General features: G+C 40.6%; 4 protein-coding genes across 4 annotated transcripts; 2 read left to right on the top strand and 2 right to left on the bottom strand.

Moving 5' to 3' along the window:
* Window positions 1-863: 863 nt before the first annotated feature.
* Window positions 864-2845, top strand: LOC128384032 (E3 ubiquitin-protein ligase CCNB1IP1). The gene is made up of 5 exons (XM_053343609.1): window positions 864-1160; window positions 1302-1448; window positions 1816-1990; window positions 2104-2115; window positions 2679-2845. Exons 1-5 carry the CDS (start codon window positions 864-866, stop codon window positions 2843-2845), a joined length of 798 nt encoding a protein of 265 aa, XP_053199584.1.
* Window positions 2846-4020: 1175 nt separating this feature from the next.
* Window positions 4021-9779, bottom strand: ttc5 (tetratricopeptide repeat domain 5). The gene is made up of 9 exons (XM_053343408.1): window positions 9535-9779; window positions 7808-7940; window positions 7463-7674; window positions 6945-7095; window positions 6701-6792; window positions 6391-6594; window positions 4987-5201; window positions 4756-4900; window positions 4021-4661 (listed from the first exon to the last, which is right to left on the bottom strand). The coding sequence occupies exons 1-9, from the start codon at window positions 9595-9597 to the stop codon at window positions 4542-4544; spliced, it is 1335 nt and encodes a 444-aa protein (XP_053199383.1). The 5' UTR covers window positions 9598-9779; the 3' UTR covers window positions 4021-4541.
* Window positions 9780-10997: 1218 nt separating this feature from the next.
* On the top strand, window positions 10998-15794 carry mettl3 (methyltransferase like 3). The gene is made up of 11 exons (XM_053343303.1): window positions 10998-11175; window positions 12141-12331; window positions 12426-12878; window positions 12974-13149; window positions 13767-13977; window positions 14151-14338; window positions 14693-14731; window positions 14847-14955; window positions 15066-15131; window positions 15256-15368; window positions 15480-15794. The coding sequence occupies exons 1-11, from the start codon at window positions 11073-11075 to the stop codon at window positions 15589-15591; spliced, it is 1761 nt and encodes a 586-aa protein (XP_053199278.1). The 5' UTR covers window positions 10998-11072; the 3' UTR covers window positions 15592-15794.
* Window positions 15795-15902: 108 nt separating this feature from the next.
* On the bottom strand, window positions 15903-22144 carry si:ch211-237l4.6 (uncharacterized protein LOC446130 homolog). Its single transcript, XM_053343304.1, has 3 exons — window positions 22110-22144; window positions 17295-17390; window positions 15903-17167 (listed from the first exon to the last, which is right to left on the bottom strand). The coding sequence occupies exons 2-3, from the start codon at window positions 17377-17379 to the stop codon at window positions 16995-16997; spliced, it is 258 nt and encodes an 85-aa protein (XP_053199279.1). The 5' UTR covers window positions 17380-17390; window positions 22110-22144; the 3' UTR covers window positions 15903-16994.
* Between the last annotated feature and the right edge of the window lie 931 nt (window positions 22145-23075).

Raw genomic sequence — 23075 nt, 5'->3', positions numbered from 1 at the left:
CGAGTTAAAATCAGCGAATCAAATTACAGGGTTGATTAAGCGTCACCTGTTGCCACTTGACGAGAGAAGACTCAACCGGTAAGTTGCGTACCTGCGGAAATGTACAATTAACAAGGACACAAATACGCTCCCCTATTATGGTTAAAGTGTCAGTTTCGAGTTTAACAGATAAAAATAAAAAGTTTTTGTAGTCAAATATGATTTTAAAACGCAGTTGAAGAAAAGAGAGCCGATATTAACATACAGTTAGCTTGAGTAGACGAGAAGACTGGGGGCTAATGCTAGTTAGCATTAATGGCAGTTAAAGTTAACTTAAACAACGCTATTTAACACATTTATAATATCTATGAAATATATGAGGCTAACAAATATTTCTCACTTAGCATTGTCCTAATTGACACTTTGAAACAAGTTAGAATTGCACGAAACATTGAATATGAGGTAAAGTTATATCAGGTGGTTGCTATGGGAGATTTAACATAGCAACCAGATTCACTGTGCAGTCCCTTTATTTATTCACCTATTGAAGAGCTGCCAGCACAAAGAGGAGCATTACTGTTTGTTTCTACTAACTAAATTAGCAAACACACCTTTCACAAAACATATACATATGTTGATCCAGTGGGCCTTAATTATCCAGGAAAGTTGCAGGTTTTATTAAAAGTATTGCTCACTCTTTATGTCTCTACTTGATAAGGTAGAGTCTAACTCTAACCCATTCATGATATCTATGATCAATATTAAACTGTAATACATCACATAGGACTGTGCAACAGGGTGAAATCCTCTACCATCAGTTTATGACAATGCCTGCTGCACTAATCATTGTTGAATTGTTTCTGTACTTTTTTGCAGTCACAACCATGTCTATATGCGATGACACCCTCCTGTGTAACTTCCCAAAGTGTCGGATCAAGCTGAACGGCTTTGCCTGGGTCACGGCCTGCTCGCACGTTTTCTGTGATCAGCACGGGTCCGGTGAGTTCAGCCGCTCTCCTGCAATCTGCCCGGCCTGCTCCTCTGCGCTGTCTGGGAAGCTGGACATTGTGAGGACAGAGCTGTCACCTTCAGAGGACTACAAAGCCATGGTGTTGGCAGGTCTGCGACCAGATGTAATCCTGGACATCAGTGCCCGCGCTCTGGCCTTCTGGAGTTATCAGGTCTGTATGTATATGAACAAAGTGAGAATTAAATCTAACAGACACTCCTAGAAATAAAGGTATGTTGTTTTCTATGCCAGTCTGGTTGTCTGGTTGTCTTTTCCTATAAAACAATGAGCTCATCAATCTCTTTATATCCAGGTCCATCAGGAACGCATGTATCAAGAGTACAGTCTGTCACGGGCCGAGTCGCAGCTGAAGCAGATGGAGAAGGTGTTGACCCAGCAGAACCAGAGCAGAGAACTGGAGCTCACCGCCATGAGGGGGGAAATTGTCTCCCTGAAGAAAGTAATCAGCAACTCTTAAATTCAAGTGCAGATTTGTAATCTCATGTTTGAAATGAGCCCCTAAGACTGTTATCAAGTGCTAAAGTTGTTTTTTAATCGTAATTTGGGTAAAAATGGCTTCAGTTTACCCTCTGACTTGCTAAGGAATAGTGATGAAACATCTTTTCGTGACATTAGATGATAGAGAAAGAAATAGAAGAGGTGAACCTCATATACAAAATGTTTTCAGTCTTCATCTCCACAAATATTCACAAAAAAGTTACAATTTAGCCAGTAAACTATTATAAACATGTCAGACCATTGAGAAAAGGAACAGGATATGTGATAGATGACAACTTAATAAACCAATAAAATCTTTCCTCCGCCAGGTGATGGAGGAGTATAAGAGGAAGTACAGTGAGGTGTCTGAGAGGCTGATGGAGAGGAACAGGCAGTACCAGAAACTACAGGGGTTGTACGACTCTCTGAGGCTGCGTAATATGGTGGTGGGTGTTGGGGACAGAGACACCCTGCCACATCCAGGACATTATGACTTCAGCACCGGTAAGAACAATAATTTGATCTCAGGTTAACGCCTTTCTAAACTTAAATGTGCAACAATGAAAGGATAGATTGGATAGATAAAAAACTTTTAAGTGCCCATAATTTTACAGGAGCTTATGAGCCAGGTAAGCAAGTAAAGCAGTCAAATAAACATAAATCTAATTCAGGGTTTCAAATGTCGAATGTGTTAGAGTACAGATATATTTAACTACAAACAAGTTAAGAAAATCAATATTATTAGTCAATTAATCACTCAAAAATCAATTTGCTACAATATTGAGTGCCAAAATTTAAGAAATTTCCCCATTTCTTTGGATCAACCCTCTCTAATGTGGATATTTGCTAGTTTTTTAACTCTTCGATGATGGTAAGTTCGTCACTTTCATTTAGTTGAGATTAAAAAAAGGTAATGTGAGAAGTTTGTCTGCCCTTGGCTGAAGAATTTAAAGCTTTAATAAGATCAGTTGTCACATTTGAGTTGTGCCCACATTGATTAATGAGTAAAGGAAGTAAACTCAGCAAGTATGATGTTAAACGGCACAAAGGGAGACACAGCTGTGGGTGTTCTGCCGATAAGAGACACTCATCAAGAAGTAACACTGGGACTAATGAGCTGACTGTCTATGTAAGGGAATTTCACTCTGTCTAACAATGAGGGACATCCGTCAACCTCCCGTGTGTCACCCAGGGGTGGTTCGGCAGGCGACTCCCCAGAAGAGCCCTCAGTTCCTCTCGGTGAGCCACGACGGGGACAGCCGATTCTTCTCCTGCCTGGAGGCTGACGGAGCCAAGACCTTCTTCCAGTTCAGCTCCCCCGCCAGAGACAAAGGCCGAGCCTTCACCAAGAAGCACTGAGACAGGCACAGGTTTCACAGTGGATGAGGAGCATCAGCTTAATTGCATTTATTTTGTATATGTTGTAACAAAATGTTCTCTTTATTCAATATTTAAGTTGGAGGTGTTGCCTGGAGGCATCTTATAGTGTTCATGGTCGTTTCCAGATCTAAATGTGTTCTTGGCCAGTAATAACAAATAGTAGGCTACACTCGGCAGTGAAAGCCAATTTGAATCTTCAGTCCTGCTCTTTATCCAAGTATTAGACCAATGTAAATACAACATTAAGACTTTGTTTACACAGAAAACTCTTCTGTTAATGTAGACTGTACCAGATTGGCCAAAAATGAGTAAGCTTCACCTGCTCCTTGTCAAAAACAGACAGATTTAAAGAAATAAAACATTTAAGAAGACATCACTGTAGAATTCAGCCCTTAAAGTTTTTTTTCCTGTCAGTAATTTCATGTGTTATTAACATTTGAAATATACAAAAGGTTTTTTGTAGTCATGGACAGTTTAACTCTAACTGGAGTGAAGAAAACCATGGGACAATACAGTGTGACATCAAAAGGTTGGTGGTGTTATTGCCACATCAGATCAGCTTTTTTTTTTTTTTTTTGAAATCACATTTTTCCTTACATGGTATATACTGTACATGTTACTGAACTCACTAAAAGGTAGGTTGTAATTTGATTTGCAGCATTGTAAACAGCAGAAAAACAAGTTTAAATGGACAGATTTGCAGCAATCTGGGCTGTTGATTGCAGATAGCAGGAGAAACAGTGAAGGGTGGATTGGGTATTGTGTGAAATGTGAATTTTGCTACTTCACAGCAAACAATCAAAGCAGCTGGTTAACCCGTTTGGGTTAACCAGCTGCAACTGAAAGTGTCTTTTGTACAGATTTTTTTTTTGTTTTTAAAACAACCTGGTAACTTTTTTCACAGAGGACATTTTAACATGCAACAGTAGGAAAAGCGCAGATGTAAGTAGTAAAAATGAATGATGGCAGAATTTACTTTTCTTCAGTCAGATACTTTAATACAACGAGACGTCATTAATGTCATTAGTAACACCTGCACTTCTCCTAATGTGACGTGTCAACATGTCTGCTGTGTAAAAAGGCCAATAAAGTCATTCCTGTCTCTGGATGTGATCAGGAATGATTGCATTAAGACTTAATGAAAGGAAATCATAAATACTATACAATTTTAAACAGTGTGTTGAAAACGCAGCACAACAAGTTGTTTGAGACCACAAACATCCGACAATGTCTTTTGGGGAAAAAAAAGAGATGTTTGATAAAAATAGTCCTTAAACATTTTGTCCATTTTGCTGATTGTTGAATGAATAAAACACCAAAACTGTAAATTTAAACATTTTTTTCTCACTTTGAGAATCGACAGAGCACCATTTGAAGTATAAGAGGATTTTTTTTCTTTTCTCTGGCTAAACTGAAGTAATCACAGGTTTGTTCGTTCACTTACAAAATAACTCATTTCGCTCACACAACAACAGAATTTTTTTTTAAAAAAAGAAGGAATTATTTATAAATATTAACAAACTGTGTCTCTAAAGACAATGTAACATGTAGACCAGTATGTACAAAACAAAATGAAACAGGCACAAACTTTGGAATCTTCATACACCCAAAAAAATTATCTAAACTCTTCTTCTACGTCCAGCATCCATGCTTGGTCCTCCTCTTCGCTTCGTGCTCATTCGCTCTGAGGCTTGTAGCTGACAGAGGCAGCGATCTGACTTTGGGCATTTTGTCTTTTGCCATTCACAATAGTGAGCAGAGGAGAGTCTACTCGAATACTTTTGAAGTCAAACGACTAGAAAAAAGGAGAAAAAAAAGAAATAGACATTATTATATTAAGAACTGGGACTCAAAGACGCTCAAATATTTACAGACACACAAACACTGACCTTATCTTTATGTGTTATACTGTGTCGTTTGACCTGAGGTTCAGGAATGACTACAGTGTCTCCTATGAGGACGCCCCAGCTGTCTGCCGTGTTGTACACCATCACCACTATGCATGTCTCCTCGCTGTCCACCATGCCGAACGTACTGGGAGAAAAAAGGAGATTTAACAACACCGCTCTGAAATTAACAACAAAACTCAAGCAAACTGCACGAGGATTAAGTGCACTTACAAGGCCATGCGACCCTCCGAGGCCAGACTGAACACCACCTTGCCCAGGGCGGCCACCCCGGCGTTGTGGCCGTGCGTGAGGGACGACAGAGTTCGGGGTTCCAGGCTGCCCACGCGGCCCGTCGGAGAACGAAACTGAGGGGAGGAGCAGGGTCCCAAAGCCGACGTGTTGAGGTTAGAGAGCATCGTCCGTAACCGACGCGCCTTCACCTTCCCCTGAAAAGAGCCACAGACTGGGTGTAAGAGGCAAATCGAACAACAGGGCAGGACTTTGCTGCCACCTTGTGGTTATTAATTTATATAAATTAGTTATTACTACAAATATTAATAATAGCAAACATGCTGAAAAAAAAGACATTTTATGAGAAGAAATGTATTAATATACGTATTCTATGATGCTGACATAAATAAAAATGACAGGACAAACAAAAGGAGATGATAAAAGTATAATACACGTTCACTTCTTACATGATATTTCCTTCTTTAAAAGTTCAGGAGTGTATCTTTATTTTTAATGACAGCATTTTATCCATCTCCTTTATGTAACTGCATGTTCCCTCTTTACTGAAATGCAATTTGCTCTATTGAATTTTCCCATAACTTTGTTCCAGATTTGACTGCAGGGACCAGCTACATTATTTCTGTAACTATAATTTAGTTTCAACTTTGTGATGACTCTCTTTGTTTCGGACTCCTTGGCGTCTTCATTGCAGAGGAGCCTGTTGAGCGGACTGAGATCGTCGGGGGAGATTAGCCACTTACCCTCTTCTTTCACCCCCTCCTGACCCCAGCCTCTACCCTGTTTGATTTTGGTCTTTAGTTTCATTTCTCTTTTAGTTACATGCAACAACAATTCCTGTATGTTCTCCCCCAAATGTCATGTTTCACTGTATTCTATTAAGTGATAAAGAATCTACTAGAGCTAAAATAATCAGTTGATAAATGAAAGTCATAGTTGATAGACAAAAAATGTATCAGTCACAACTCTGATAGTTGATTAAGTTTGAGTACATTTTTAAGCAAATGCCACAAAAATTAACTGGTTCCAGCTTCTCAAATGTGAATATCTACTGGTTTTCTACCGCAGTTAAACTAAATATCTTCAGACGTCATCTAGGGCTCTGGGATTTGGGATCTTGCTAACAATGAATCACAGAATTGAGAAAATAATTTAGAGGTCAATGCAGAATGAAAATAATCCTTGGTTTTAGGCTACTTAAGAAGATTTCAAATGCTTCTATCAATTTCTCTATTCATTTGCTCCCAAATTGGGTCAAAAACAATACAATCTATTAAATACATGTAGTTAAAACATTGTATTCTTTATATTTTGCTTTTATTGAATAAGAAAAGTGTGATAAAATAATGCATATCCTGTCCTGACACTGGCAGTAGTAACTCTCACCTTGTTCTGTATGAGTTCTGTGACTTTCCCCAGGTACTCCAGCAGCTGCCTCTCCCTCTCCGGAGGCTCCTCCCAGCCCGGGTCGAGCGCCGCCGCTCTGCTGTACCCGCCGAGCGCCGAACCGTACATCTCCTCGTACTGGAACAGAGTGGCTCGGTTGAAATGCAGCTCCGGGTAACAAGACGCTGCTCTGTCCACCTTCTCCTATAAAAGGGGATAGAAAGAGAGGAATCAAACAGATGAATTTGTACCTTTTTTTTTTGGATTTTAAAAACAAGTTCACTGTTTAAGTAAGAATATGTTTACTCACAGACTGTGCATAGGCACTTAGAGCTTGTTGAGACAGCTGTGGATTCTGTCCACAGGTGAAAAACAGCGACACGTAAGCATTTCCCAGGATATCTGTAAAAAAAAAAAAAAAAAAAAAAGGAACATTTACACACAATCCATCTAACTCTGGGTCTGTATAACTAAGAGCTCCTTCATTACAGAGATCTCAAAGACCTCTACCCAACGCCCCATGAAGAAGAAAATACCCCTGAAGCTCTACTCACACCAGGAAGTCCCATCAGTGACATCCAGCTGGACAGCTTGTCGAGCCATGTCCACACTCTCCAGCACCTGCTTGCTGTGTGCGTCGCTGTCCGCTGCCGGCAGCTGCCTCAGCACCATGGACAGGTTGCGCAGAGACACTTTGTTCTTGCTCTAAAGAGGAAGGAAGAAAAAAATATGATGAAGCACAGACTTAGCATGTAGATATAGAAATAGAAAGTGATGAGAGCAGTCCGAGATTTTCTGTAATGCCTCGATGTTTAAAAGAAAAACAGCTCAGGCTTCATTTTCAACCCTTAACAAAAAACAGGTGAAATGCTCTGTTCTGTCTACATTTAAGGAAACCCCTAACCCTTATCAAACTTAATAATATAACCACAATATAAAACAATACATTATGAGTGAACTGAACATCTAGAAAGCCCACGCTCTAATTATGTACTATGTGTAAAGCCAAGGGGACCCGATGGAAACAGACCAAGTGAAATACATATCCCCCGTCTCTCTGTCCTTAATGTACCTGTTGTAAGGCACCAGTGAAGCAATTCTTGGCACCAGTAAGATCTCCTTTTTTCCAGTACTGCTCCCCCAGCGTGTTCCAGCCCTCGACCAGGCCGGGCTCCAGCTTCACAGCCCGGGAAAGGCACTCTTCCGCTACGGCGCTGAAATCAGGAGCTACGTTCAGACACCTGCCCTTCTGCAGCAGGAACTCTGCTTTGTGCTTAAATCGCTCTGCGGGAGATCAGAAAGAAAGTGGGATCGGATGATATTCTGCATATAAGCTGTATACATATGCTTTTGTACAGTTAAGACACACACACACACACACACACACACACACATATATATATATACACACACACACCTTCTTTCTCCTCCAGCTTCTTCAGCGTCTTCTCCATCTCCTGTGCGACATCCTGCTGTTTCCTTCCAGCCTCCTCCACACTGTGAGTCTCAAAGTAACAATCTCTGTAGTTATACATCTCATCCACGAGCTCCTGTAACGGCAGGGCAGAAAGAAGGAGAGGGTAGATGCTGAAAAATGAATTGTGAAATCTTGACAGCAGCTAAAAATAGACCAAAGGCACCTCTTTTTTTTTCTCTGCTAAATCTGCCTGGTGTGCAACTCTGATTGGGTGGAAAACTAGGGCAGCATGGTCCAGTATGACAGCACATCATCAGGACTGGACCATGAATGCTTTTTTATGATTCAGTAAAATGGTCATGGATGTTTTGGGTTTGCTTTGACTTGGTTTATTGACAAATTCTCAATATAATAATGATAATAAGATATATAATAATGAAGTCTTGGTCTTATCACATAACATTTATCAAGATAGAGATTGTATGTTTGGCCATGTAAATATAGGAAACTAAGACAAAGGTTTGACGGTATCTAAAAATACACCTGTAATTAATAAAAATATAAGCCTGTTGCAGCTCTTCTCACTCAGAATATATTTTGATTTTAAATTAATTAAGAACTCAATACCAAAAAACTCAAGCATTAAAAAAAACACAATGAAACCAAGTTTGACTAAACGATTAAAAATACAAATTTAAGCCTGTTGCAGCTCTTTTCACTCAAAATATATTCTTATTTTTATTTTAAATGTCTCTCATTTTTCATATTATTTAAGATGATTTAATTTTGTGTACATTTCATTTCGATTATGCATGTTTGTGACTGTAATACACCACAATGACAAGGCATGTGCAAACCTACATGTTAATAAATTGTATTGTGAGTCTGAAAAGCATCACAGTTGAAGCACAGATATACCTTTTATCATAAGCAATTTTTTTTTGTCATAGCATAGAATACACAATGAAATTCAGTACACTGCCTAAAACTGGACTCAAAATATCTACATAAAAAGAAAGATTTATCACACACACACACAGTTCACATTCACTGACCAACAGATGCTTATAAAAAAGAAAGTTAAGAATGAGATATATTGCATATTTGAAAGGCTTAAACAAGCTAACAAGGGCACACAATTAGCTCCAGCCAAATACTGGTACAACAAGCAAGTGGCTAATGGATTTGCTTCACTCACTAGCCAAAAAAAAAATCCAATAGTAATCTACTCAGTGACTGCCAATATTTCAACATTAACTAATCATTTAGCTGGTGTGCAAAAAAAGTGAATTTTGCACCGTGCCGGTCTACACAGCTTAACAATATATGCTCATGACTGCAGAAGAAGCATTAGAGCATCTCTGCTGCATTAAATGTCCTCAAGCTACCTGATAATCTAGTGACTCAGCAAGAAGGATGAATGCCAGCAAACTGTGCACACTTCAAATCATTTTTTTAAAAGGTAGTTTAATGCAGAAACAATAAAGCAGTAAAGCCATTCTGCATAAAATAACGTGAGACATATATACGAGTGAATTAGATTAAAATTAAAAGGTTTGACAGTTGCAGGCAGTTGTTATAGTAACGAGATGTCCAAACTAAAAGAGGAGAGCACATGAAACCGACTGTGTGAGAAGTCAAGAAAAAACAAAGCATGAAAAATAACCAAACACACACTCACAGGTTGTTTTTTAGTAGACATGTAAGACTTATGAGGGAGGAATTACCTTCATGATTTGGAGCTCGTTTTTCTCTTTCACAGGCTCGCTGCTCTTCTCGTCCTCCGCCATCTTTAGGGAGCTAGTTCAGAGGAGCAACAGCCTTCAGAGGAGGAGCAGCCTTCACAGGAGCACAACACACCGAGTTAAGAGATGAGTGTTAGACCAAAGGCTGTGGTGTCTGTGTGCTGATGGAAAACATGCATCTCTTTGTAGGGAGCTAACACAAAGCTAGTAACTTTTAGCACAGAGGAAATAGGGTTTTATCAGTGACGCCGGAAGTGGGAGTAGTCCGTACTCAAAATGCTTCCGTGGAGGGGCATCTTTACATATTAATTGATGGACTAGTATAAAATAAGATATTCCTTTATAAGTCCCACAATGGGGAAATTTGCATTGTTCCAGCAGCAAAGTGTACAGCAAAATAGAATATAAAAGCAGAAATAAGAAAAGAATAAAGAACAATAAATAATAAGTACAACAACAATAAGATATAATAATAATAAAAATATGTAATAAAAATAATCGTGACATTGTTTACAAGAGTAATATTGGTATTGAGTGGTAATATACCAGAGGTGATATTCTTATTGCACAGATTAAAGTGAAATAAATATATATGTATATTATATAAATATTGCACACAATGGAAATTATTAGTATTGTCCTTATACATGAAATACCAATATTGCAGAGTATTTGACATTAAAATGCAGTGTGTCCAATAGTCTGATTTGAAATGTAATATATAATGTAACTATTTCAATTACTTAATCAAAGTAATGTAACTTATTACATTTGATTACTTAAAAAAAAAATCACTTGTCTAATTTTCTAGTGAGTTTTCAGCTGTTAAAGTTAACCATTTAGCACCAAAAAGTTCAGGTGTTTTTCATGGATACTGACATGATTTATAAGGGAGATAATTTCTTATGAATGCAAGATTTAACTCTCATTTGAAAATGTATTTATTAGTTAATGTAGATTTTGGAATATAAAACAAATATATCTTATTTTAAGTCTAAAGTCTGTCATGGGCTTAATTGCTACTGTGACATCATATAAGCCCATGTGTGCTCCAAATAAGCCCACATCATGATTTATTTACAAAATATTAAAAAACCTATCCAGTAGCATGTTAAATATTTTAAAATGAGGGGAAAAAAGCTCCCACCGAGCAAAATCTTAAAGGTCTGACTTCAGATGTAATCTCCTTTGTAATTATCAACTGTACATTAATTACACATTTTACATTTATTTTATAATCAAATGAAACTAGTTACTCCCCAACACTGACTATAAGCTATTATTATATACAGTGTGTAGTGTTTCTGATCTTAAATACATAATTAAATAATAATATATAATTCAACCAGCAGGCTCGTTTGTTCTCGCAGCCGGAACCTTTCACTCACTGTTCCCGCCCGGACACTTTTATCGCAGTGCACCATACAATCTTTGCTCGGCGCTAACGCCGGACCAACTTTTATCTCTAACATTATTTGTCCCGTGTCGGTGTTTGTGTCTGTGTTTGAGTCGCGCTCGTCATGTCGGACACATGGAGCAACATCCAGGCGCACAAGAAGCAGCTGGACTCTCTGCGGGAGAGACTGCAGCGGCGGAGGAAAGACCCGACCCAGCTGTCTGCGGGTAGGTGCACACTAAACACAGCGGGGGAGGAAACTAAACACTAGTTCATTGTCAAATAATCAATGTAGTAGTCACCTAATTGATTAGTTAGGCAAGTAGAGTATACACTGTGGAGTAAATGTCATTTTGCAAGTGCTAGAGGCCATAGTGATGTGTTAAACCTGCTTCCTGATGGAGGCAAATCATCACAATAATCCAGTCAAACTTTGAGTTTACTTCAGGTTTAAGTAGGAAATTACATGCATTTTATCTTGTTGATATGTTATCAATTAATCTATTATCCGTTTTGATCTATAAAGTTTATGTGGGGAAAAATAATGCTGCGGCTAATTAATCATTGATTTTTCTGTTGATTATTTTCATGTACAAACAAAGAAAACAATCATATGTCCCCGTCCCTTGTCCTTCACCTGCTCCACCAGTACTAGTGACAAGCCAAAAGAGAAAAACTAAAGTAAAACTAAATAAATAAAGCAGTTTCTGACTGAAAAGGTGTAGGCTGAAGCATTTACTTATTACACCAACCCTTCTTCTTTTAGTCATTCAATAGATACACATAACAGTACATTGAAAATACACACACTTCCTTATGCATGTCTACATACCCCCAAAAGCATCAAGGCTCCTAATGTCAAATTATAGTGAACAATGTTGATCACTCAAAATTATTAATTGGTTATCATGTCAATAGATGGGCTGTTGGTTGACTAATAGTTGCAGCTCTATTGAAAAATGTCAATTACTTTTTCCCCAAAGCCTAAAATACAAGCTCAGGTATCTTATTTTGTCCTGATATTCAGTTTACTGACACACAGGACTAAAAAACAGAAAATATTCACATTTAAGAAACTGGAATCAGAGAATTTGGGCATTCTTCTTTCAGTTTTAAATCATTATAAATTGAATATCTTTTTTCTAAATCGGGGCAAGTTTTCTATTAACCTCTCTTGTCTGCTCTCGATCAGATGGAGGAAGCAGCACAGAGGGTTCCACAGCCAGGAGCGACAGCCCGGCTCCGTCAGCTCCACTCCCCGCTCAGGAGGAGACGGAAAAACCACCAGACCCTGAACTAGAGAAGAGGCTGCTGGGATATTTGTCTGATCTGAGTCTTTCAATGCCGACAGACTCCCTCGCTATCACAAATGAACTCAACAGTGTAAGACTCTGAATCCAAAGGACGTAAATGCTTGTGGTAAAAAAAAAACAAAAAAACATTACATTTATTTATTATGTGTATTTCTCGTTCACAGTCTGAATCTGCCGTCACTCACGGATGCATCCAGAGTCTTCTGTTGAAATTCTCAGCTCAGGAGCTCATCGACGTCCGACAGCCTAATTTAGCCTCGTCTTCCACAACTTCTTCCGCCACAGTTGTCGTAGCGGTGGATCACACAAAACTTTGGGCTATGATCGGGTCTGTAGCCGGAGCTCAGCGTGCGGGAGTCAAGAGGAAAGCAGAGGACCAAACGCAGCACAAAAGAGCTCCAGGCTTCTCACCCTTGCTACAAGGCTCAGCTTCTCCTCCGCGCTCCGTCACCACCTCCCTGACGCCAGCGTTGTCCTTGCAGCTGCCGGGGCCGTCGTCGTCAGGGAGCGGGGCGGACAAGAAGGGCAGGAGCAGTAAAGGCCAGTCGTCTCATATGGACATGGAGATAGAGAGCCTCCTGAACCAGCAGTCCACAAAAGAGCAGCAGAGCAAGAAGGTAGGTAGGAGGGGTTGAGGAGGAGAGTTTTGGGAGAGGGTGAGGTTTGAGCGTGATTACTGATGTGGCGTTATCTCAATGTTTTTAATGTGTAGGTGAGCAGAGAGATCCTGGAGCTGCTGAACACCAGCACAGCTAAAGAGCAGTCCATCGTGGAAAAGTTCAGGTCTCGTGGCCGAGCTCAGGTCCAAGAGTTCTGCGACCACGGGACCAAAGAGGAGTGCGTGCGTTCTGGGGACACACCTCAGCCCTGCACAAAGTTACATTTCCGGTCAGTGTACTTTTTTTCTTTTCAAATTTCTTCTGTCTATGACATCTGACACTTCACAGCTGCTAAATCTGACAGCACAGGTCTGACTATTACATCATTTTGACAAATAGGGCATCTTTCCACTGTTGTAGAGAATTTGTTTGTCACCTCATCAGCTGAGAAAGAGCCCAGGACTCCAGGATGTCTTGCACTGAACATGTTTATTGAAACTCGGCCAAGGAGAATCAAAGTATTATCAACACACCCGTCTGATGCATGATGCCACCACGATTGTGAGGAAACTCTGTCCTCCATGGATGGTCTTTAAGCCTTCACAGACAGTACCACAAATACTCTATGGCCATAAATGGTCATACTCGATGCAGTAATGAATTAGCCTGGTTGGTTCGTTATTCTACAAATAAGGAAACACAGTTATCCATCTGTGTGTTTAGGGAGTCACACAGTTATATCCTCTAACCTTGGGTGCCACAGCAACGCTACGCCACCGTTAACAAAGTTACACAGACAGCTGCTTTTACTGTCTTTCTGCTAAGTAGATATGGAAAATGTATTTGGTTGTGTGTTGCTTTACACAAACAGCTGTTGAACTGTGTGATTTATTTGTCCTCTCTTAGTCGCATCATCAACAAGCACACAGATGAGAGCCTGGGCGACTGTTCCTTCCTCAACACTTGTTTCCACATGGACACCTGTAAATACGTCCACTATGAGATCGACAGTCCTCCGGAAGCTGAGGGGAGCCTGCTGCCCCAGGCCGGGTCCACAGAGCTGGGCTTACATGAGGGAGACCCGGACGGCAACGTTGGCAAACTCTTCCCGTCACAGGTGAGGAAGAGAGGGGACAGATAGATAGATTTTTAAATGTAGGGCCTGGAAAAAAAGTTGAGAATTTATAATAAATGATTGAATGAAACAGATATTTAAGTAGAGTGCGTGAAAACTGTATTTATACATTTTTCGGCAAGTTATAAAAGTGTCTCTTGTGTTTTCATTTGCAGTGGATCTGCTGCGATATTCGCTTCTTGGACGTTTCCATCCTGGGTAAGTTTGCCGTGGTGATGGCCGACCCTCCCTGGGACATCCACATGGAGCTGCCCTACGGCACGCTGACTGACGACGAGATGAGAAAACTCAACATCCCCATCTTGCAGGATGACGGCTTCCTTTTCCTCTGGGTCACTGGCAGGTAACCACGGCAACACACACATTCTTAAGTAAATGGCTCAATCACGAGTGTTTGATACTGTACATCCCAACAGCACAGATGAGAGGGCTTGATTACTAGATGTGGATAGTTTCTCTGTCCTACAGTGTCAGTGTGTCCTTGAACTAAGCACTGAATACAATTCAATCAACTTCTAGCTTTTTAGTACAACTACAACATTTCAGGAGTCTTAGGACATGCTCAAAAGTGATATACTGGCAAGAAGGTTGTATTATAGTTTAGATAAAAATACACTTTCCTTTTGCTTACTTTATAATATCTAGAAATATCTAGTCTATAATCAGACTCACATGTGCATTTTATGGGTTTTTTCAGAGCTATGGAGCTGGGCAGAGAGTGTCTCAGTCTATGGGGGTAAGTCTTCCTGTCTGTGCATCCACCACCATCAAGTTAGCATTTTGTTAAGACACCGTTTGATTCATTTCTCATATATTTGCTTTGTTTCTTGTTGCTTTGTTTTCTCTCTCAGGTACGAGCGAGTCGATGAAATCATCTGGGTGAAAACCAACCAGCTTCAGAGAATCATCCGCACAGGGAGGACCGGCCATTGGCTGAACCACGGGAAGGAGCACTGCCTGGTGCGTTCACATGCCTCTGTGTTCTGTATTATAATCTGTTATATGTGCTCGTCTGTCTGTACAAGTGATTCATGTAAAAAATGTGCCATGTGATTTGTGTTTCTGTTCAGGTGGGTGTGAAGGGAAACCCTCAGGGATTCAACAGAGGGTTGGACTGTGATGTCATTGTAGCAGAGGTAAACATCTTGATCAAACATACTGTAGTTACTCATATGATCCATGTAGCCTGAGATGACGGCTTCTGTGGTATGAAACAGATTATATTTCTTCATTTAACATCTTCCACTCACTCTCTTCCAGGTCCGCTCCACCAGTCACAAACCAGATGAGATCTACGGCATGATAGAGAGACTGTCCCCCGGCACCAGGAAGATCGAGCTGTTCGGTCGACCCCACAACGTCCAGCCCAACTGGTAACATCATCATTATCATCAACCTTTACACACCAGTTAACTACTCTACATATATATCAACATGTGGTGTACTGATGGTCCCACGCTGTATTTCTCCTCTTTCCTTTTCAGGGTCACTCTTGGAAACCAGCTCGATGGCATTCACCTCTTGGATCCTGAAGTCGTGGCTCGCTTCAAGAAGCGCTACCCAGACGGCGTCATCTCCAAACCCAAGAACATGTAGTGACGACATCCTCCATGGACACACATCTAGAGAGGTTTTCTGTCATCACCCATAGACAGTTTTTTTTGTTGTTTATTTTTCTTTTTTTTATACTAAGAAGTAAATTTTTAAATAAATATTGTTAAGATACATTGTCTGCGTCTCTGTTTGGATAATGTGAACGACTGAAACCACATGATGAAATAATGTGAATTACATTTAGTGTTCGTAGTGATGTTTTTCATGTACATGTAATCCACAAACAGTATATGCTGCAAAACTTGATATTCAGCATTAATGATGAAAAAAATAAAAGAACACAGGAGACAGTGTTTAGTGTAAATTCTGTTATTATTTGTTAGTAAAGAATAAAGATGCAGGGTTTTTTTGACTCATTTTGAATAATTGACAATGACTTTTGCATGTAAGGACAAACATTGACCTTTTTGTTTACCAGTTGTTGTTTTTTAACACTCATTTTGGATCAGCGTTTAAATTCACATCTGTTCTTTTTTATGCACATACAGAATCTGCTGTTTCTGTCAGTTAAAAATAAATTCATTTTAATATACGAAATGTAACCAGGAGTTTTTTTAATTATAAAAATATTAAAGAAGAAATTAGCCATAACACCCAACAGAAAAAAATGTGCAGCTTAATTTACATTTTAAAAAAAAAAGAGAAGTACTTAGAGGCAAAAACAGCTGCTGAACATCCTTAAACCTGATCTGCAATTGTTGTACATTATGTGTCAATATGACGCTCATGCACTTACTAGGATTACAGTTTTGTAAAAGAGGAAAAGTTTTCTTCTGTTTTGTACAGTAACGCTTCACTGTGTATGTGTGTGGGTTTGTTTTTTTTATCACAGAGCAGGATCACAAAGTTTAGCAACATTTACACATGATGAAGACTAATAATGATAAAATCTCACCAGATATCGACCATCATACTTTGAGGTGTCCTGCTTTGTAAAACACCCACATTTCACACAGACCATGACCTAATCAAGTGAATTTATTCCACAATAGGTAGTCAAAAAAAAAGAGAAGAAGAAATAAAAACAAACAGTAGAAAAAACAAGAAAACAATGCACTTGTTGGTAGTGAATGCTGTAAACAAGTCTTATCTCATCAGTAAAAGGTGCATTAGGGACATGGTGGATCCACTCTGTTCAGTCTTCTCTCTCCAAAGCAGATATTTAATGCACTGAGACTGAAAACGCTGCTTCAGTCCGTTTTTATCCGCTTCATTCCTGCGTCTGAACTGATGAATGTCTTTTGTGGGCAGCACGGAAGGAGACATTAAAATGCTAATTGTGGCGTTGCACAACTAACTTCAAATTCATCTACCATGAATACTAAAAACTTCAAAATATTGGAGTCTGTTTTTTTAAATTTGAAATTTTTCTCCTGCGCAGTGTCTCAGTAGGTGGCGTCCACTGCATTGATGTTGCTGTCCAGCTGGTGTCTAAAAGACAGCCGGGCCTTGGTGGAGAAATAAATTTGGGAGCCCCGACTGAGGCTTCCCGCTCCTTCACTGTCGCTGCCCCAGGATGTCGTAGAGGCCAGACGCGGCTTCATATCCTCTATGGGCACTGAAGGATGGAAGAATAGGGAGGAAGAGTAAGTCAGATTTAATTGGGTGTTCAATTAAAAAAAAAAAAAATTAAATGGTATTTTGTTGAGGGAAAAAAAAGTAGTCAGGGTGTAGTTGCTGCTCACCTGCCACTGGGGGGCACTGCCGGCCCTTACAGCGCTCTTTACAGCGTCTGTAGAAAGGAAAACACTGCAGCATCTTCACACCCATGACAGGAACGTCTGTGTAGAGAGAGGACAGCTATCAGTAACATGAATACCTTTTTTTTTAATGCACAAGGTTACATTTGAAACATCTCTTTAAATACTAAGCCAGCGTCACATTAAATGAAAGTTCTCGCTTCCTGTCTAAGCTGCTTTGTCACTGAGCGCCCCGGGCCTGCTGACAGCTCCTTGTCTCATCCTCAGGTCACAGTTTAATGGAATTATGATCCCGCGCCTCAGCGACATGATAGCCTAATGTAAGCTGACAATATCACTGAATGGCGTGGTGGCGGTGGCCCTGCAGCCAACCAATTAGCCTGCGACTCAAGGGCCATCATCCTCCTCCTCCTCCTCTTGCCGTCTAATCTTGGAAAAGGACGTCAATGAGCTACACAGCAGCCAGAGAAATTGATAAGCCCTCTCATGACACACACACACAATCAAACACAGATTACGCAGAGGTCATCCAACCTATGTCTGCCATGACTAACAAGCAGACAAGTGCATGTCTTAAACTCCAGCTACAAGCTTCTGTTTCCATTTCGGGGACACTAAAACTAGCCATTGTGCAGTTTCATTCAACAGTAGCTGATTCACACACTTATCAACCTTGAACTATCCTACTGCTGATCCACACACACACACACACACACACACACACACACACACGCCCAATCTTTGATCTAATACCTGCTAACTCCTTGCTGGTAGATCGGATTCAGAGAGCAACAAGTCAGTCATTCATCATTCCCCTAAAGGATTGTCCGTCTACCTGTGTCCTCGCTCAGTGATAAGATAACATAACTGAGGGGGGGCCTGCACACTAGAGCAAGAGCTGTGTGTTTGCTTAGAGTGGAAAAAGGGTATTTATTCAGGTCTAGTCAGGTTAAGAAATGGGTCAGGTTAAATGGAGGGTGGTGAGGGTGGGGAGGGCAGATTTTATTGTAATTGTGCAGAGAAGTAGAAGATTGTTCTTTTTTTTTTCTCCTCCCGGACGAACAAAGGCATAACACTAAAGCATTTCATGAGGGCTTCCGTTAATTAAAACAAACTAAAATAGCTCCTGGGAGACTTCACGATGAGGATGATTTCCTGCAAAGCACACGGCAACATCCTCAATTTTCACCTCTTTTTCTAAGGCCTTCACGTCCTTTTATTTAAAAAAAAAAAAAAAAAAAAAAGACAAAAGCAGCAGAAAGTGATTGAAGTTTAAAATCAGGCTTCCCATTCAGCCAATCAACCTGATTTCTTAAATATCTGAGCAGACTTCTGACATGCTTCATCCCTTGCAGATCTCATCAAATTCCTCCCCTAGAGCGCCTGATATAAACCCCTCAAGGGAAAACCCACTTGTGTGTGATAATCCACTGAGCCCCATTGTTCATTAATCACAAGAGGGGAAAGATTTGGGATATCTGATGTCAAATAGTAAACTGCGATTGCGACATACAGCACAGTTCAGTGTTCGGCTAACATCTTTTTTTTAAGTCACCAATTCCTCATGCAGCTTGAGTCAGTGAGGCAATTTAATGGAGACGTGACAGCTCACACACACTCACCAAGCTGCTTTTGCACATTAAATAGAAGACAGAGGCGACTTGTAAGTGAAAAAAAAGATCTAATTTCACTGGCTCATTCTGGGGTAAATTCACACAGAAAAACCTATCTCCCCCCCTCTCTCTCTTCCATTTCTTCTTAATGCTTCTCTCTTTCACACAGGTGTGGCTCTGAAATCCTATCCCATTTACAGACAGTGAATCCATTATATTTAGGTCAATGCAGAGGTTCTGCCTTTGAGATAAGAACACACAGCACAGGCACAAAACAGAGACAGGCTGACACTGTTTTCACCCACCTGCTATAGTTTCATTCGACTTGCACGCCGATTATAAATTCTTTCTGTATTAACTAGCTAAAAAAATCGGCTCACACACACGCTAACTAGACACAAGGGCCTCGGTCAGTGGTGAGGAATTTTGGGCCCAGATCATGACTGGGCTGTGGGGGTCTGGCAGCACACAGCGGTCTGGTAGTTTGGACGAGAAAAACAACCCAGATGGTAAACACTCACACTCACACACACACATACACACACACACACACACACACACACACACACACACACACACACACTTAGAAAGCAGTGAGACAGTAGCCACATTGACCACAGACAGAGAGCAGGAGGAGGAGGAGGAGGAGGAGGAGAGAGAGGGAGGGAGGGAGTGGAGAAAGTGAAGAAGGAAAAGCTGAAAAAACACAAGATCCGAGGTAGATGGGAGGAGAGCTGGAGGATAAAAACAAAGCTAAAGAGGGTAAAGAATGATGATCATGAGAAGAAGGGGGGGGGGTTGGACTTATGCCGTGGCCTCCTTTTTTGCTCTCTCCTGTTTGTTTTTCTCAAATTGGAGGCCCTGGCCTGCAGGCAGCTGAAGTAGGCGACATGCAGCCCTGAATAATGCGGTTTTACTTGTTCAATCAGCAGTGGGTCAGTGATGGAGCCGAAAATTGCGCAATCATCCCCTCTCACTCTCTCTCTCTCCCCCTCCCTCCTCCTCCTCTCCCTTCCCACAGAGGAGTATTAGCAAGCGACTCCTGGCTGATGATTTATTATCTCAGATGTGGCACATGTTGCATGTTTTCATCACTTTGAGTGCATGTTTGTGCATGTGTGTTTACAGGAAAAGTCAACAGGAGACCTCAGCCACTCAGACATGTTTGCTAACTGTGGTCGTTACATATTTTTTTAACCATCAGTCAAATTTTGCTCCCAGCCCAGCGAAGCTCCCTTCACAAGTCCCCCTCTGTCCCCACTCAGCAGCTCCTTATCTACTCTGTAAACAGCGTTTGAGCACATAAAGCTTACAGTAACGTGATAACAATCTTCCCAAAGCCATGTAGTTCCACATGTCCACCCCTTTTTTTTAGAGCTTTAGAAGAAAGTGGCAACATGGAGCTCTCAACATAAAGTCTCACACAGGCCTGCCAGACTGGATGACGCACACACACACACACACACACACACACATACACTGTGCATGTATACCTGTGCCAGTGTGTCCACTAATAGCAACATACAATCCTCTTTGATTAATATTCATCACAGCCAGTGGATAAATCAGCTTTCAAAGTTCTGCAGACATCTAACACAATAGACAAATCATATAATGGCTGTAATGTTGTCAGTGATGGAAAGTAACTCAAATATGTCCATTTTATGCTACTTAGCCATTAGTAAAGAGTTACTGATAAAGATTTTACAAACACATGCTCATGAAATATGGTGCATTTTTATAGATTCAACCAAATGCAGCTTAAATAATACACCAATAGAAATAGTACAGTAATGTAATATGTGATGGAAGCATGAAAATACAGTAATAAAGAGGCATTTCTGCAAAATAAGCAGTTTTGCATTTGCAACTCAAAGTACAATTTGTTAATAATACCTATGCACTTTTTTAAAATGCAGGTCTATGCCTGTAATTGAGTGCTTTTACAGTTTGGTTAAGTACTTAACCCCTTACATACTGTTCAGGGTCAGATTTGACCAATTTTTAGTTTGAGCCCAGTGGAACAAAACACTGTGAACACTTTGCTTTTAGCCTAAATTTCATGATTTCTTCTAATGTGACCCAGATTGTACAATAGTTGCAAATATTACAACTTTTGTGCAGCTGATTTGCTCATTTTTTGAAAAGTGTTTAACCCATATTTGCCCCAAAACTTCAAAATCACTGTTGCATTCTTCCTGTTTGATATAATTGAAATCATTATGTTCTTCTGTGTTATGTGTCAGGATAATTATATGTATGACTGTTGATGCCTTTCCCTCCATAAACTAAAGAACACTTGCTCTGCTTGCTCTCTGAAAGCTTCATTAAGAGTTAATCACCCATTTATCTGTGACCATTGATGGATGATTCACGGTTCAGACATTTGTTTATACTAATCATGAGAGGACACCGTGAAGACAAGTCGAGAGTATGATAAGTCTATGTGTGACTCAGTTTGTTGCTTCAGGTGTTTGGGTGGTGAACGTGCGCAGGCGCTCGTGCAGAAGGCGCAGGCCCCCGGGGCTCTGCAGCGCGCGGGCAGGTAGGAAGGTTGAATGAAGAAGCTCTGCGCCAGACAAGCAGACAGGCTAATCTGAGCTTTCACCTGGAACACTACACATCGCTTTATCTGTCTGTCTGAGCGAATAAACCTGTACAGACGACCATGAAGGAGACACTGACATGATTAGCTTATTTAATAGCGTGAAAGTGACACGTTTGACAGCTAAACTAGTAGATTAATCACGTTGTATATTCGTGCCAATTAGTGACGCCAATTAAGATGACCGACTGGACAGTTAACGAGAATAATGAGTGATTCACTGAGGCGTGCAGAATAAAGTTTGACAAGCGGTTTTCCAACACACACACACACACACACACACACACACACACACACACACACACACACACTCAAACAGCTCTCAGCATACCAGACGGGCTTATTTATGATCAGGACCCCTCCTGCTGACACACCTCCCTGCTCCAGAACCAAAAAAGCAACCCTCACACTAAAGCTGTTTTGATAACAGAGGCTTACATGTCAAGTATTATATCTGCTTAACTCTCTGTCAGAAGAAACCCAGCTCGCACATACAATATCCTACACAAAGCAAATCTAGAAAGCAGCTCTCTTGTAAATACTTATTTATTTATTTATTTTTGGCAAAGTGGCGTCACCTACCTGGTGAAATGAACTGTTGGTTTGACGATAGGCAATGAAAGCAAAGAGTATTCTTAGTAGTTTTCCACCTGCGACACCACTATTCTCTCTTCATCTGTTTTTTTCTCAGTAATGCGTCCTCTCCTCTCAGTAGCCCGCTTCAGTGCGTCCCTGATAAGAAAAGCTGCGTCCTGGTGCGTCCTTATTGGCAGTATGGAAAGGTTTCTGTGGCGCGGAGAGACTGAACTTTAAATAGCTAATCCCTGGAGCATGGTGAGTGAGTGGACACGCCTGCTGTGTCTCACACCCTCCCTCCTTCTGTCCTCCTCTCCCTCCACCCTCTCGAGCTCTCAACTCTCCTCTTCTCTCATTTGCTGCCTCTCACCCATCCCATATAGACGCTCATAGGCCTGGTTGCACTTCCTCCACCATGCTTTTGCTTTGTTTTGCCTTCATCTTATCTATATATTTCTTCATACACACAAAATAAAGAGATCAAAAATAGCCTGTGGCGTATAAATAGCTTCTCTTCCCTTGCAGTGTCATGCAGGGTGAAGTCATAATTGCAGCTCACAGGTCACAATGACAAAAATACTCACTAAAATTATGAATCAACGTGAATTGACCTCTTATGCTGTGATCAACATGAGGTAATTACAGCCCAACAACACACTCATTAGTCACTTTTGGCTCATTCTCCCTTTACTGATCCATGTAGGAAGTTTTTTTTCTCCCTCCCAGACCAATTTAGAGCAGGATTGTTGTTGTAATTAGAAAAGGAAATTGGGGGAAATTGACAGTCATAATGAGCACGTTGTCTCTAAAATGCGGCTGCAGACACTACACAAGAAACAGAACCGAAATATCATCCAAAAAAAAGTGAATCATCAGTCAAGAAAAGTGGGAGAATAGAAGAAAATATAAAAAAGAAGAAGAATAGGCCACTAAAATGTATATTGAGCTCAAAACTCTCCTGGCAGTCACAGA

This window comes from Scomber japonicus, chromosome 22, assembly GCF_027409825.1.
Source record: "Scomber japonicus isolate fScoJap1 chromosome 22, fScoJap1.pri, whole genome shotgun sequence".
In the NCBI taxonomy this organism is placed as follows: domain Eukaryota; kingdom Metazoa; phylum Chordata; class Actinopteri; order Scombriformes; family Scombridae; genus Scomber; species Scomber japonicus.
This window is presented reverse-complemented; position numbering and strand designations above follow the sequence as displayed.

What these genes read in the sequence shown, in the direction of transcription:
- LOC128384032 (XM_053343609.1), top strand. Translation starts at nt 864, where the DNA reads ATGTCTATATGCGATGACACCCTCCTGTGTAACTTCCCAAAGTGTCGG. An exon ending in TGGCCTTCTGGAGTTATCAG is followed by an intron (nt 1,161 to 1,301) that starts GTCTGTATGTAT and finishes CTTTATATCCAG; the next exon opens with GTCCATCAGGAACGCATGTA. An exon ending in AAATTGTCTCCCTGAAGAAA is followed by an intron (nt 1,449 to 1,815) that starts GTAATCAGCAAC and finishes TTCCTCCGCCAG; the next exon opens with GTGATGGAGGAGTATAAGAG.
- ttc5 (XM_053343408.1), bottom strand. Translation starts at nt 9,597, where the DNA reads ATGGCGGAGGACGAGAAGAGCAGCGAGCCTGTGAAAGAGAAAAACGAG. An exon ending in GAAGCTGGAGGAGAAAGAAG is followed by an intron (nt 7,675 to 7,807) that starts GTGTGTGTGTGT and finishes GATCTCCCGCAG; the next exon opens with AGCGATTTAAGCACAAAGCA. An exon ending in GTATAACACATAAAGATAAG is followed by an intron (nt 4,662 to 4,755) that starts GTCAGTGTTTGT and finishes CCTTTTTTCTAG; the next exon opens with TCGTTTGACTTCAAAAGTAT.
- mettl3 (XM_053343303.1), top strand. Translation starts at nt 11,073, where the DNA reads ATGTCGGACACATGGAGCAACATCCAGGCGCACAAGAAGCAGCTGGAC. An exon ending in TTCCTCTGGGTCACTGGCAG is followed by an intron (nt 14,339 to 14,692) that starts GTAACCACGGCA and finishes GGGTTTTTTCAG; the next exon opens with AGCTATGGAGCTGGGCAGAG. An exon ending in GAGTGTCTCAGTCTATGGGG is followed by an intron (nt 14,732 to 14,846) that starts GTAAGTCTTCCT and finishes TTTCTCTCTCAG; the next exon opens with GTACGAGCGAGTCGATGAAA.
- si:ch211-237l4.6 (XM_053343304.1), bottom strand. Translation starts at nt 17,379, where the DNA reads ATGGGTGTGAAGATGCTGCAGTGTTTTCCTTTCTACAGACGCTGTAAA. An exon ending in GCAGTGCCCCCCAGTGGCAG is followed by an intron (nt 17,168 to 17,294) that starts GTGAGCAGCAAC and finishes TCCATCCTTCAG; the next exon opens with TGCCCATAGAGGATATGAAG.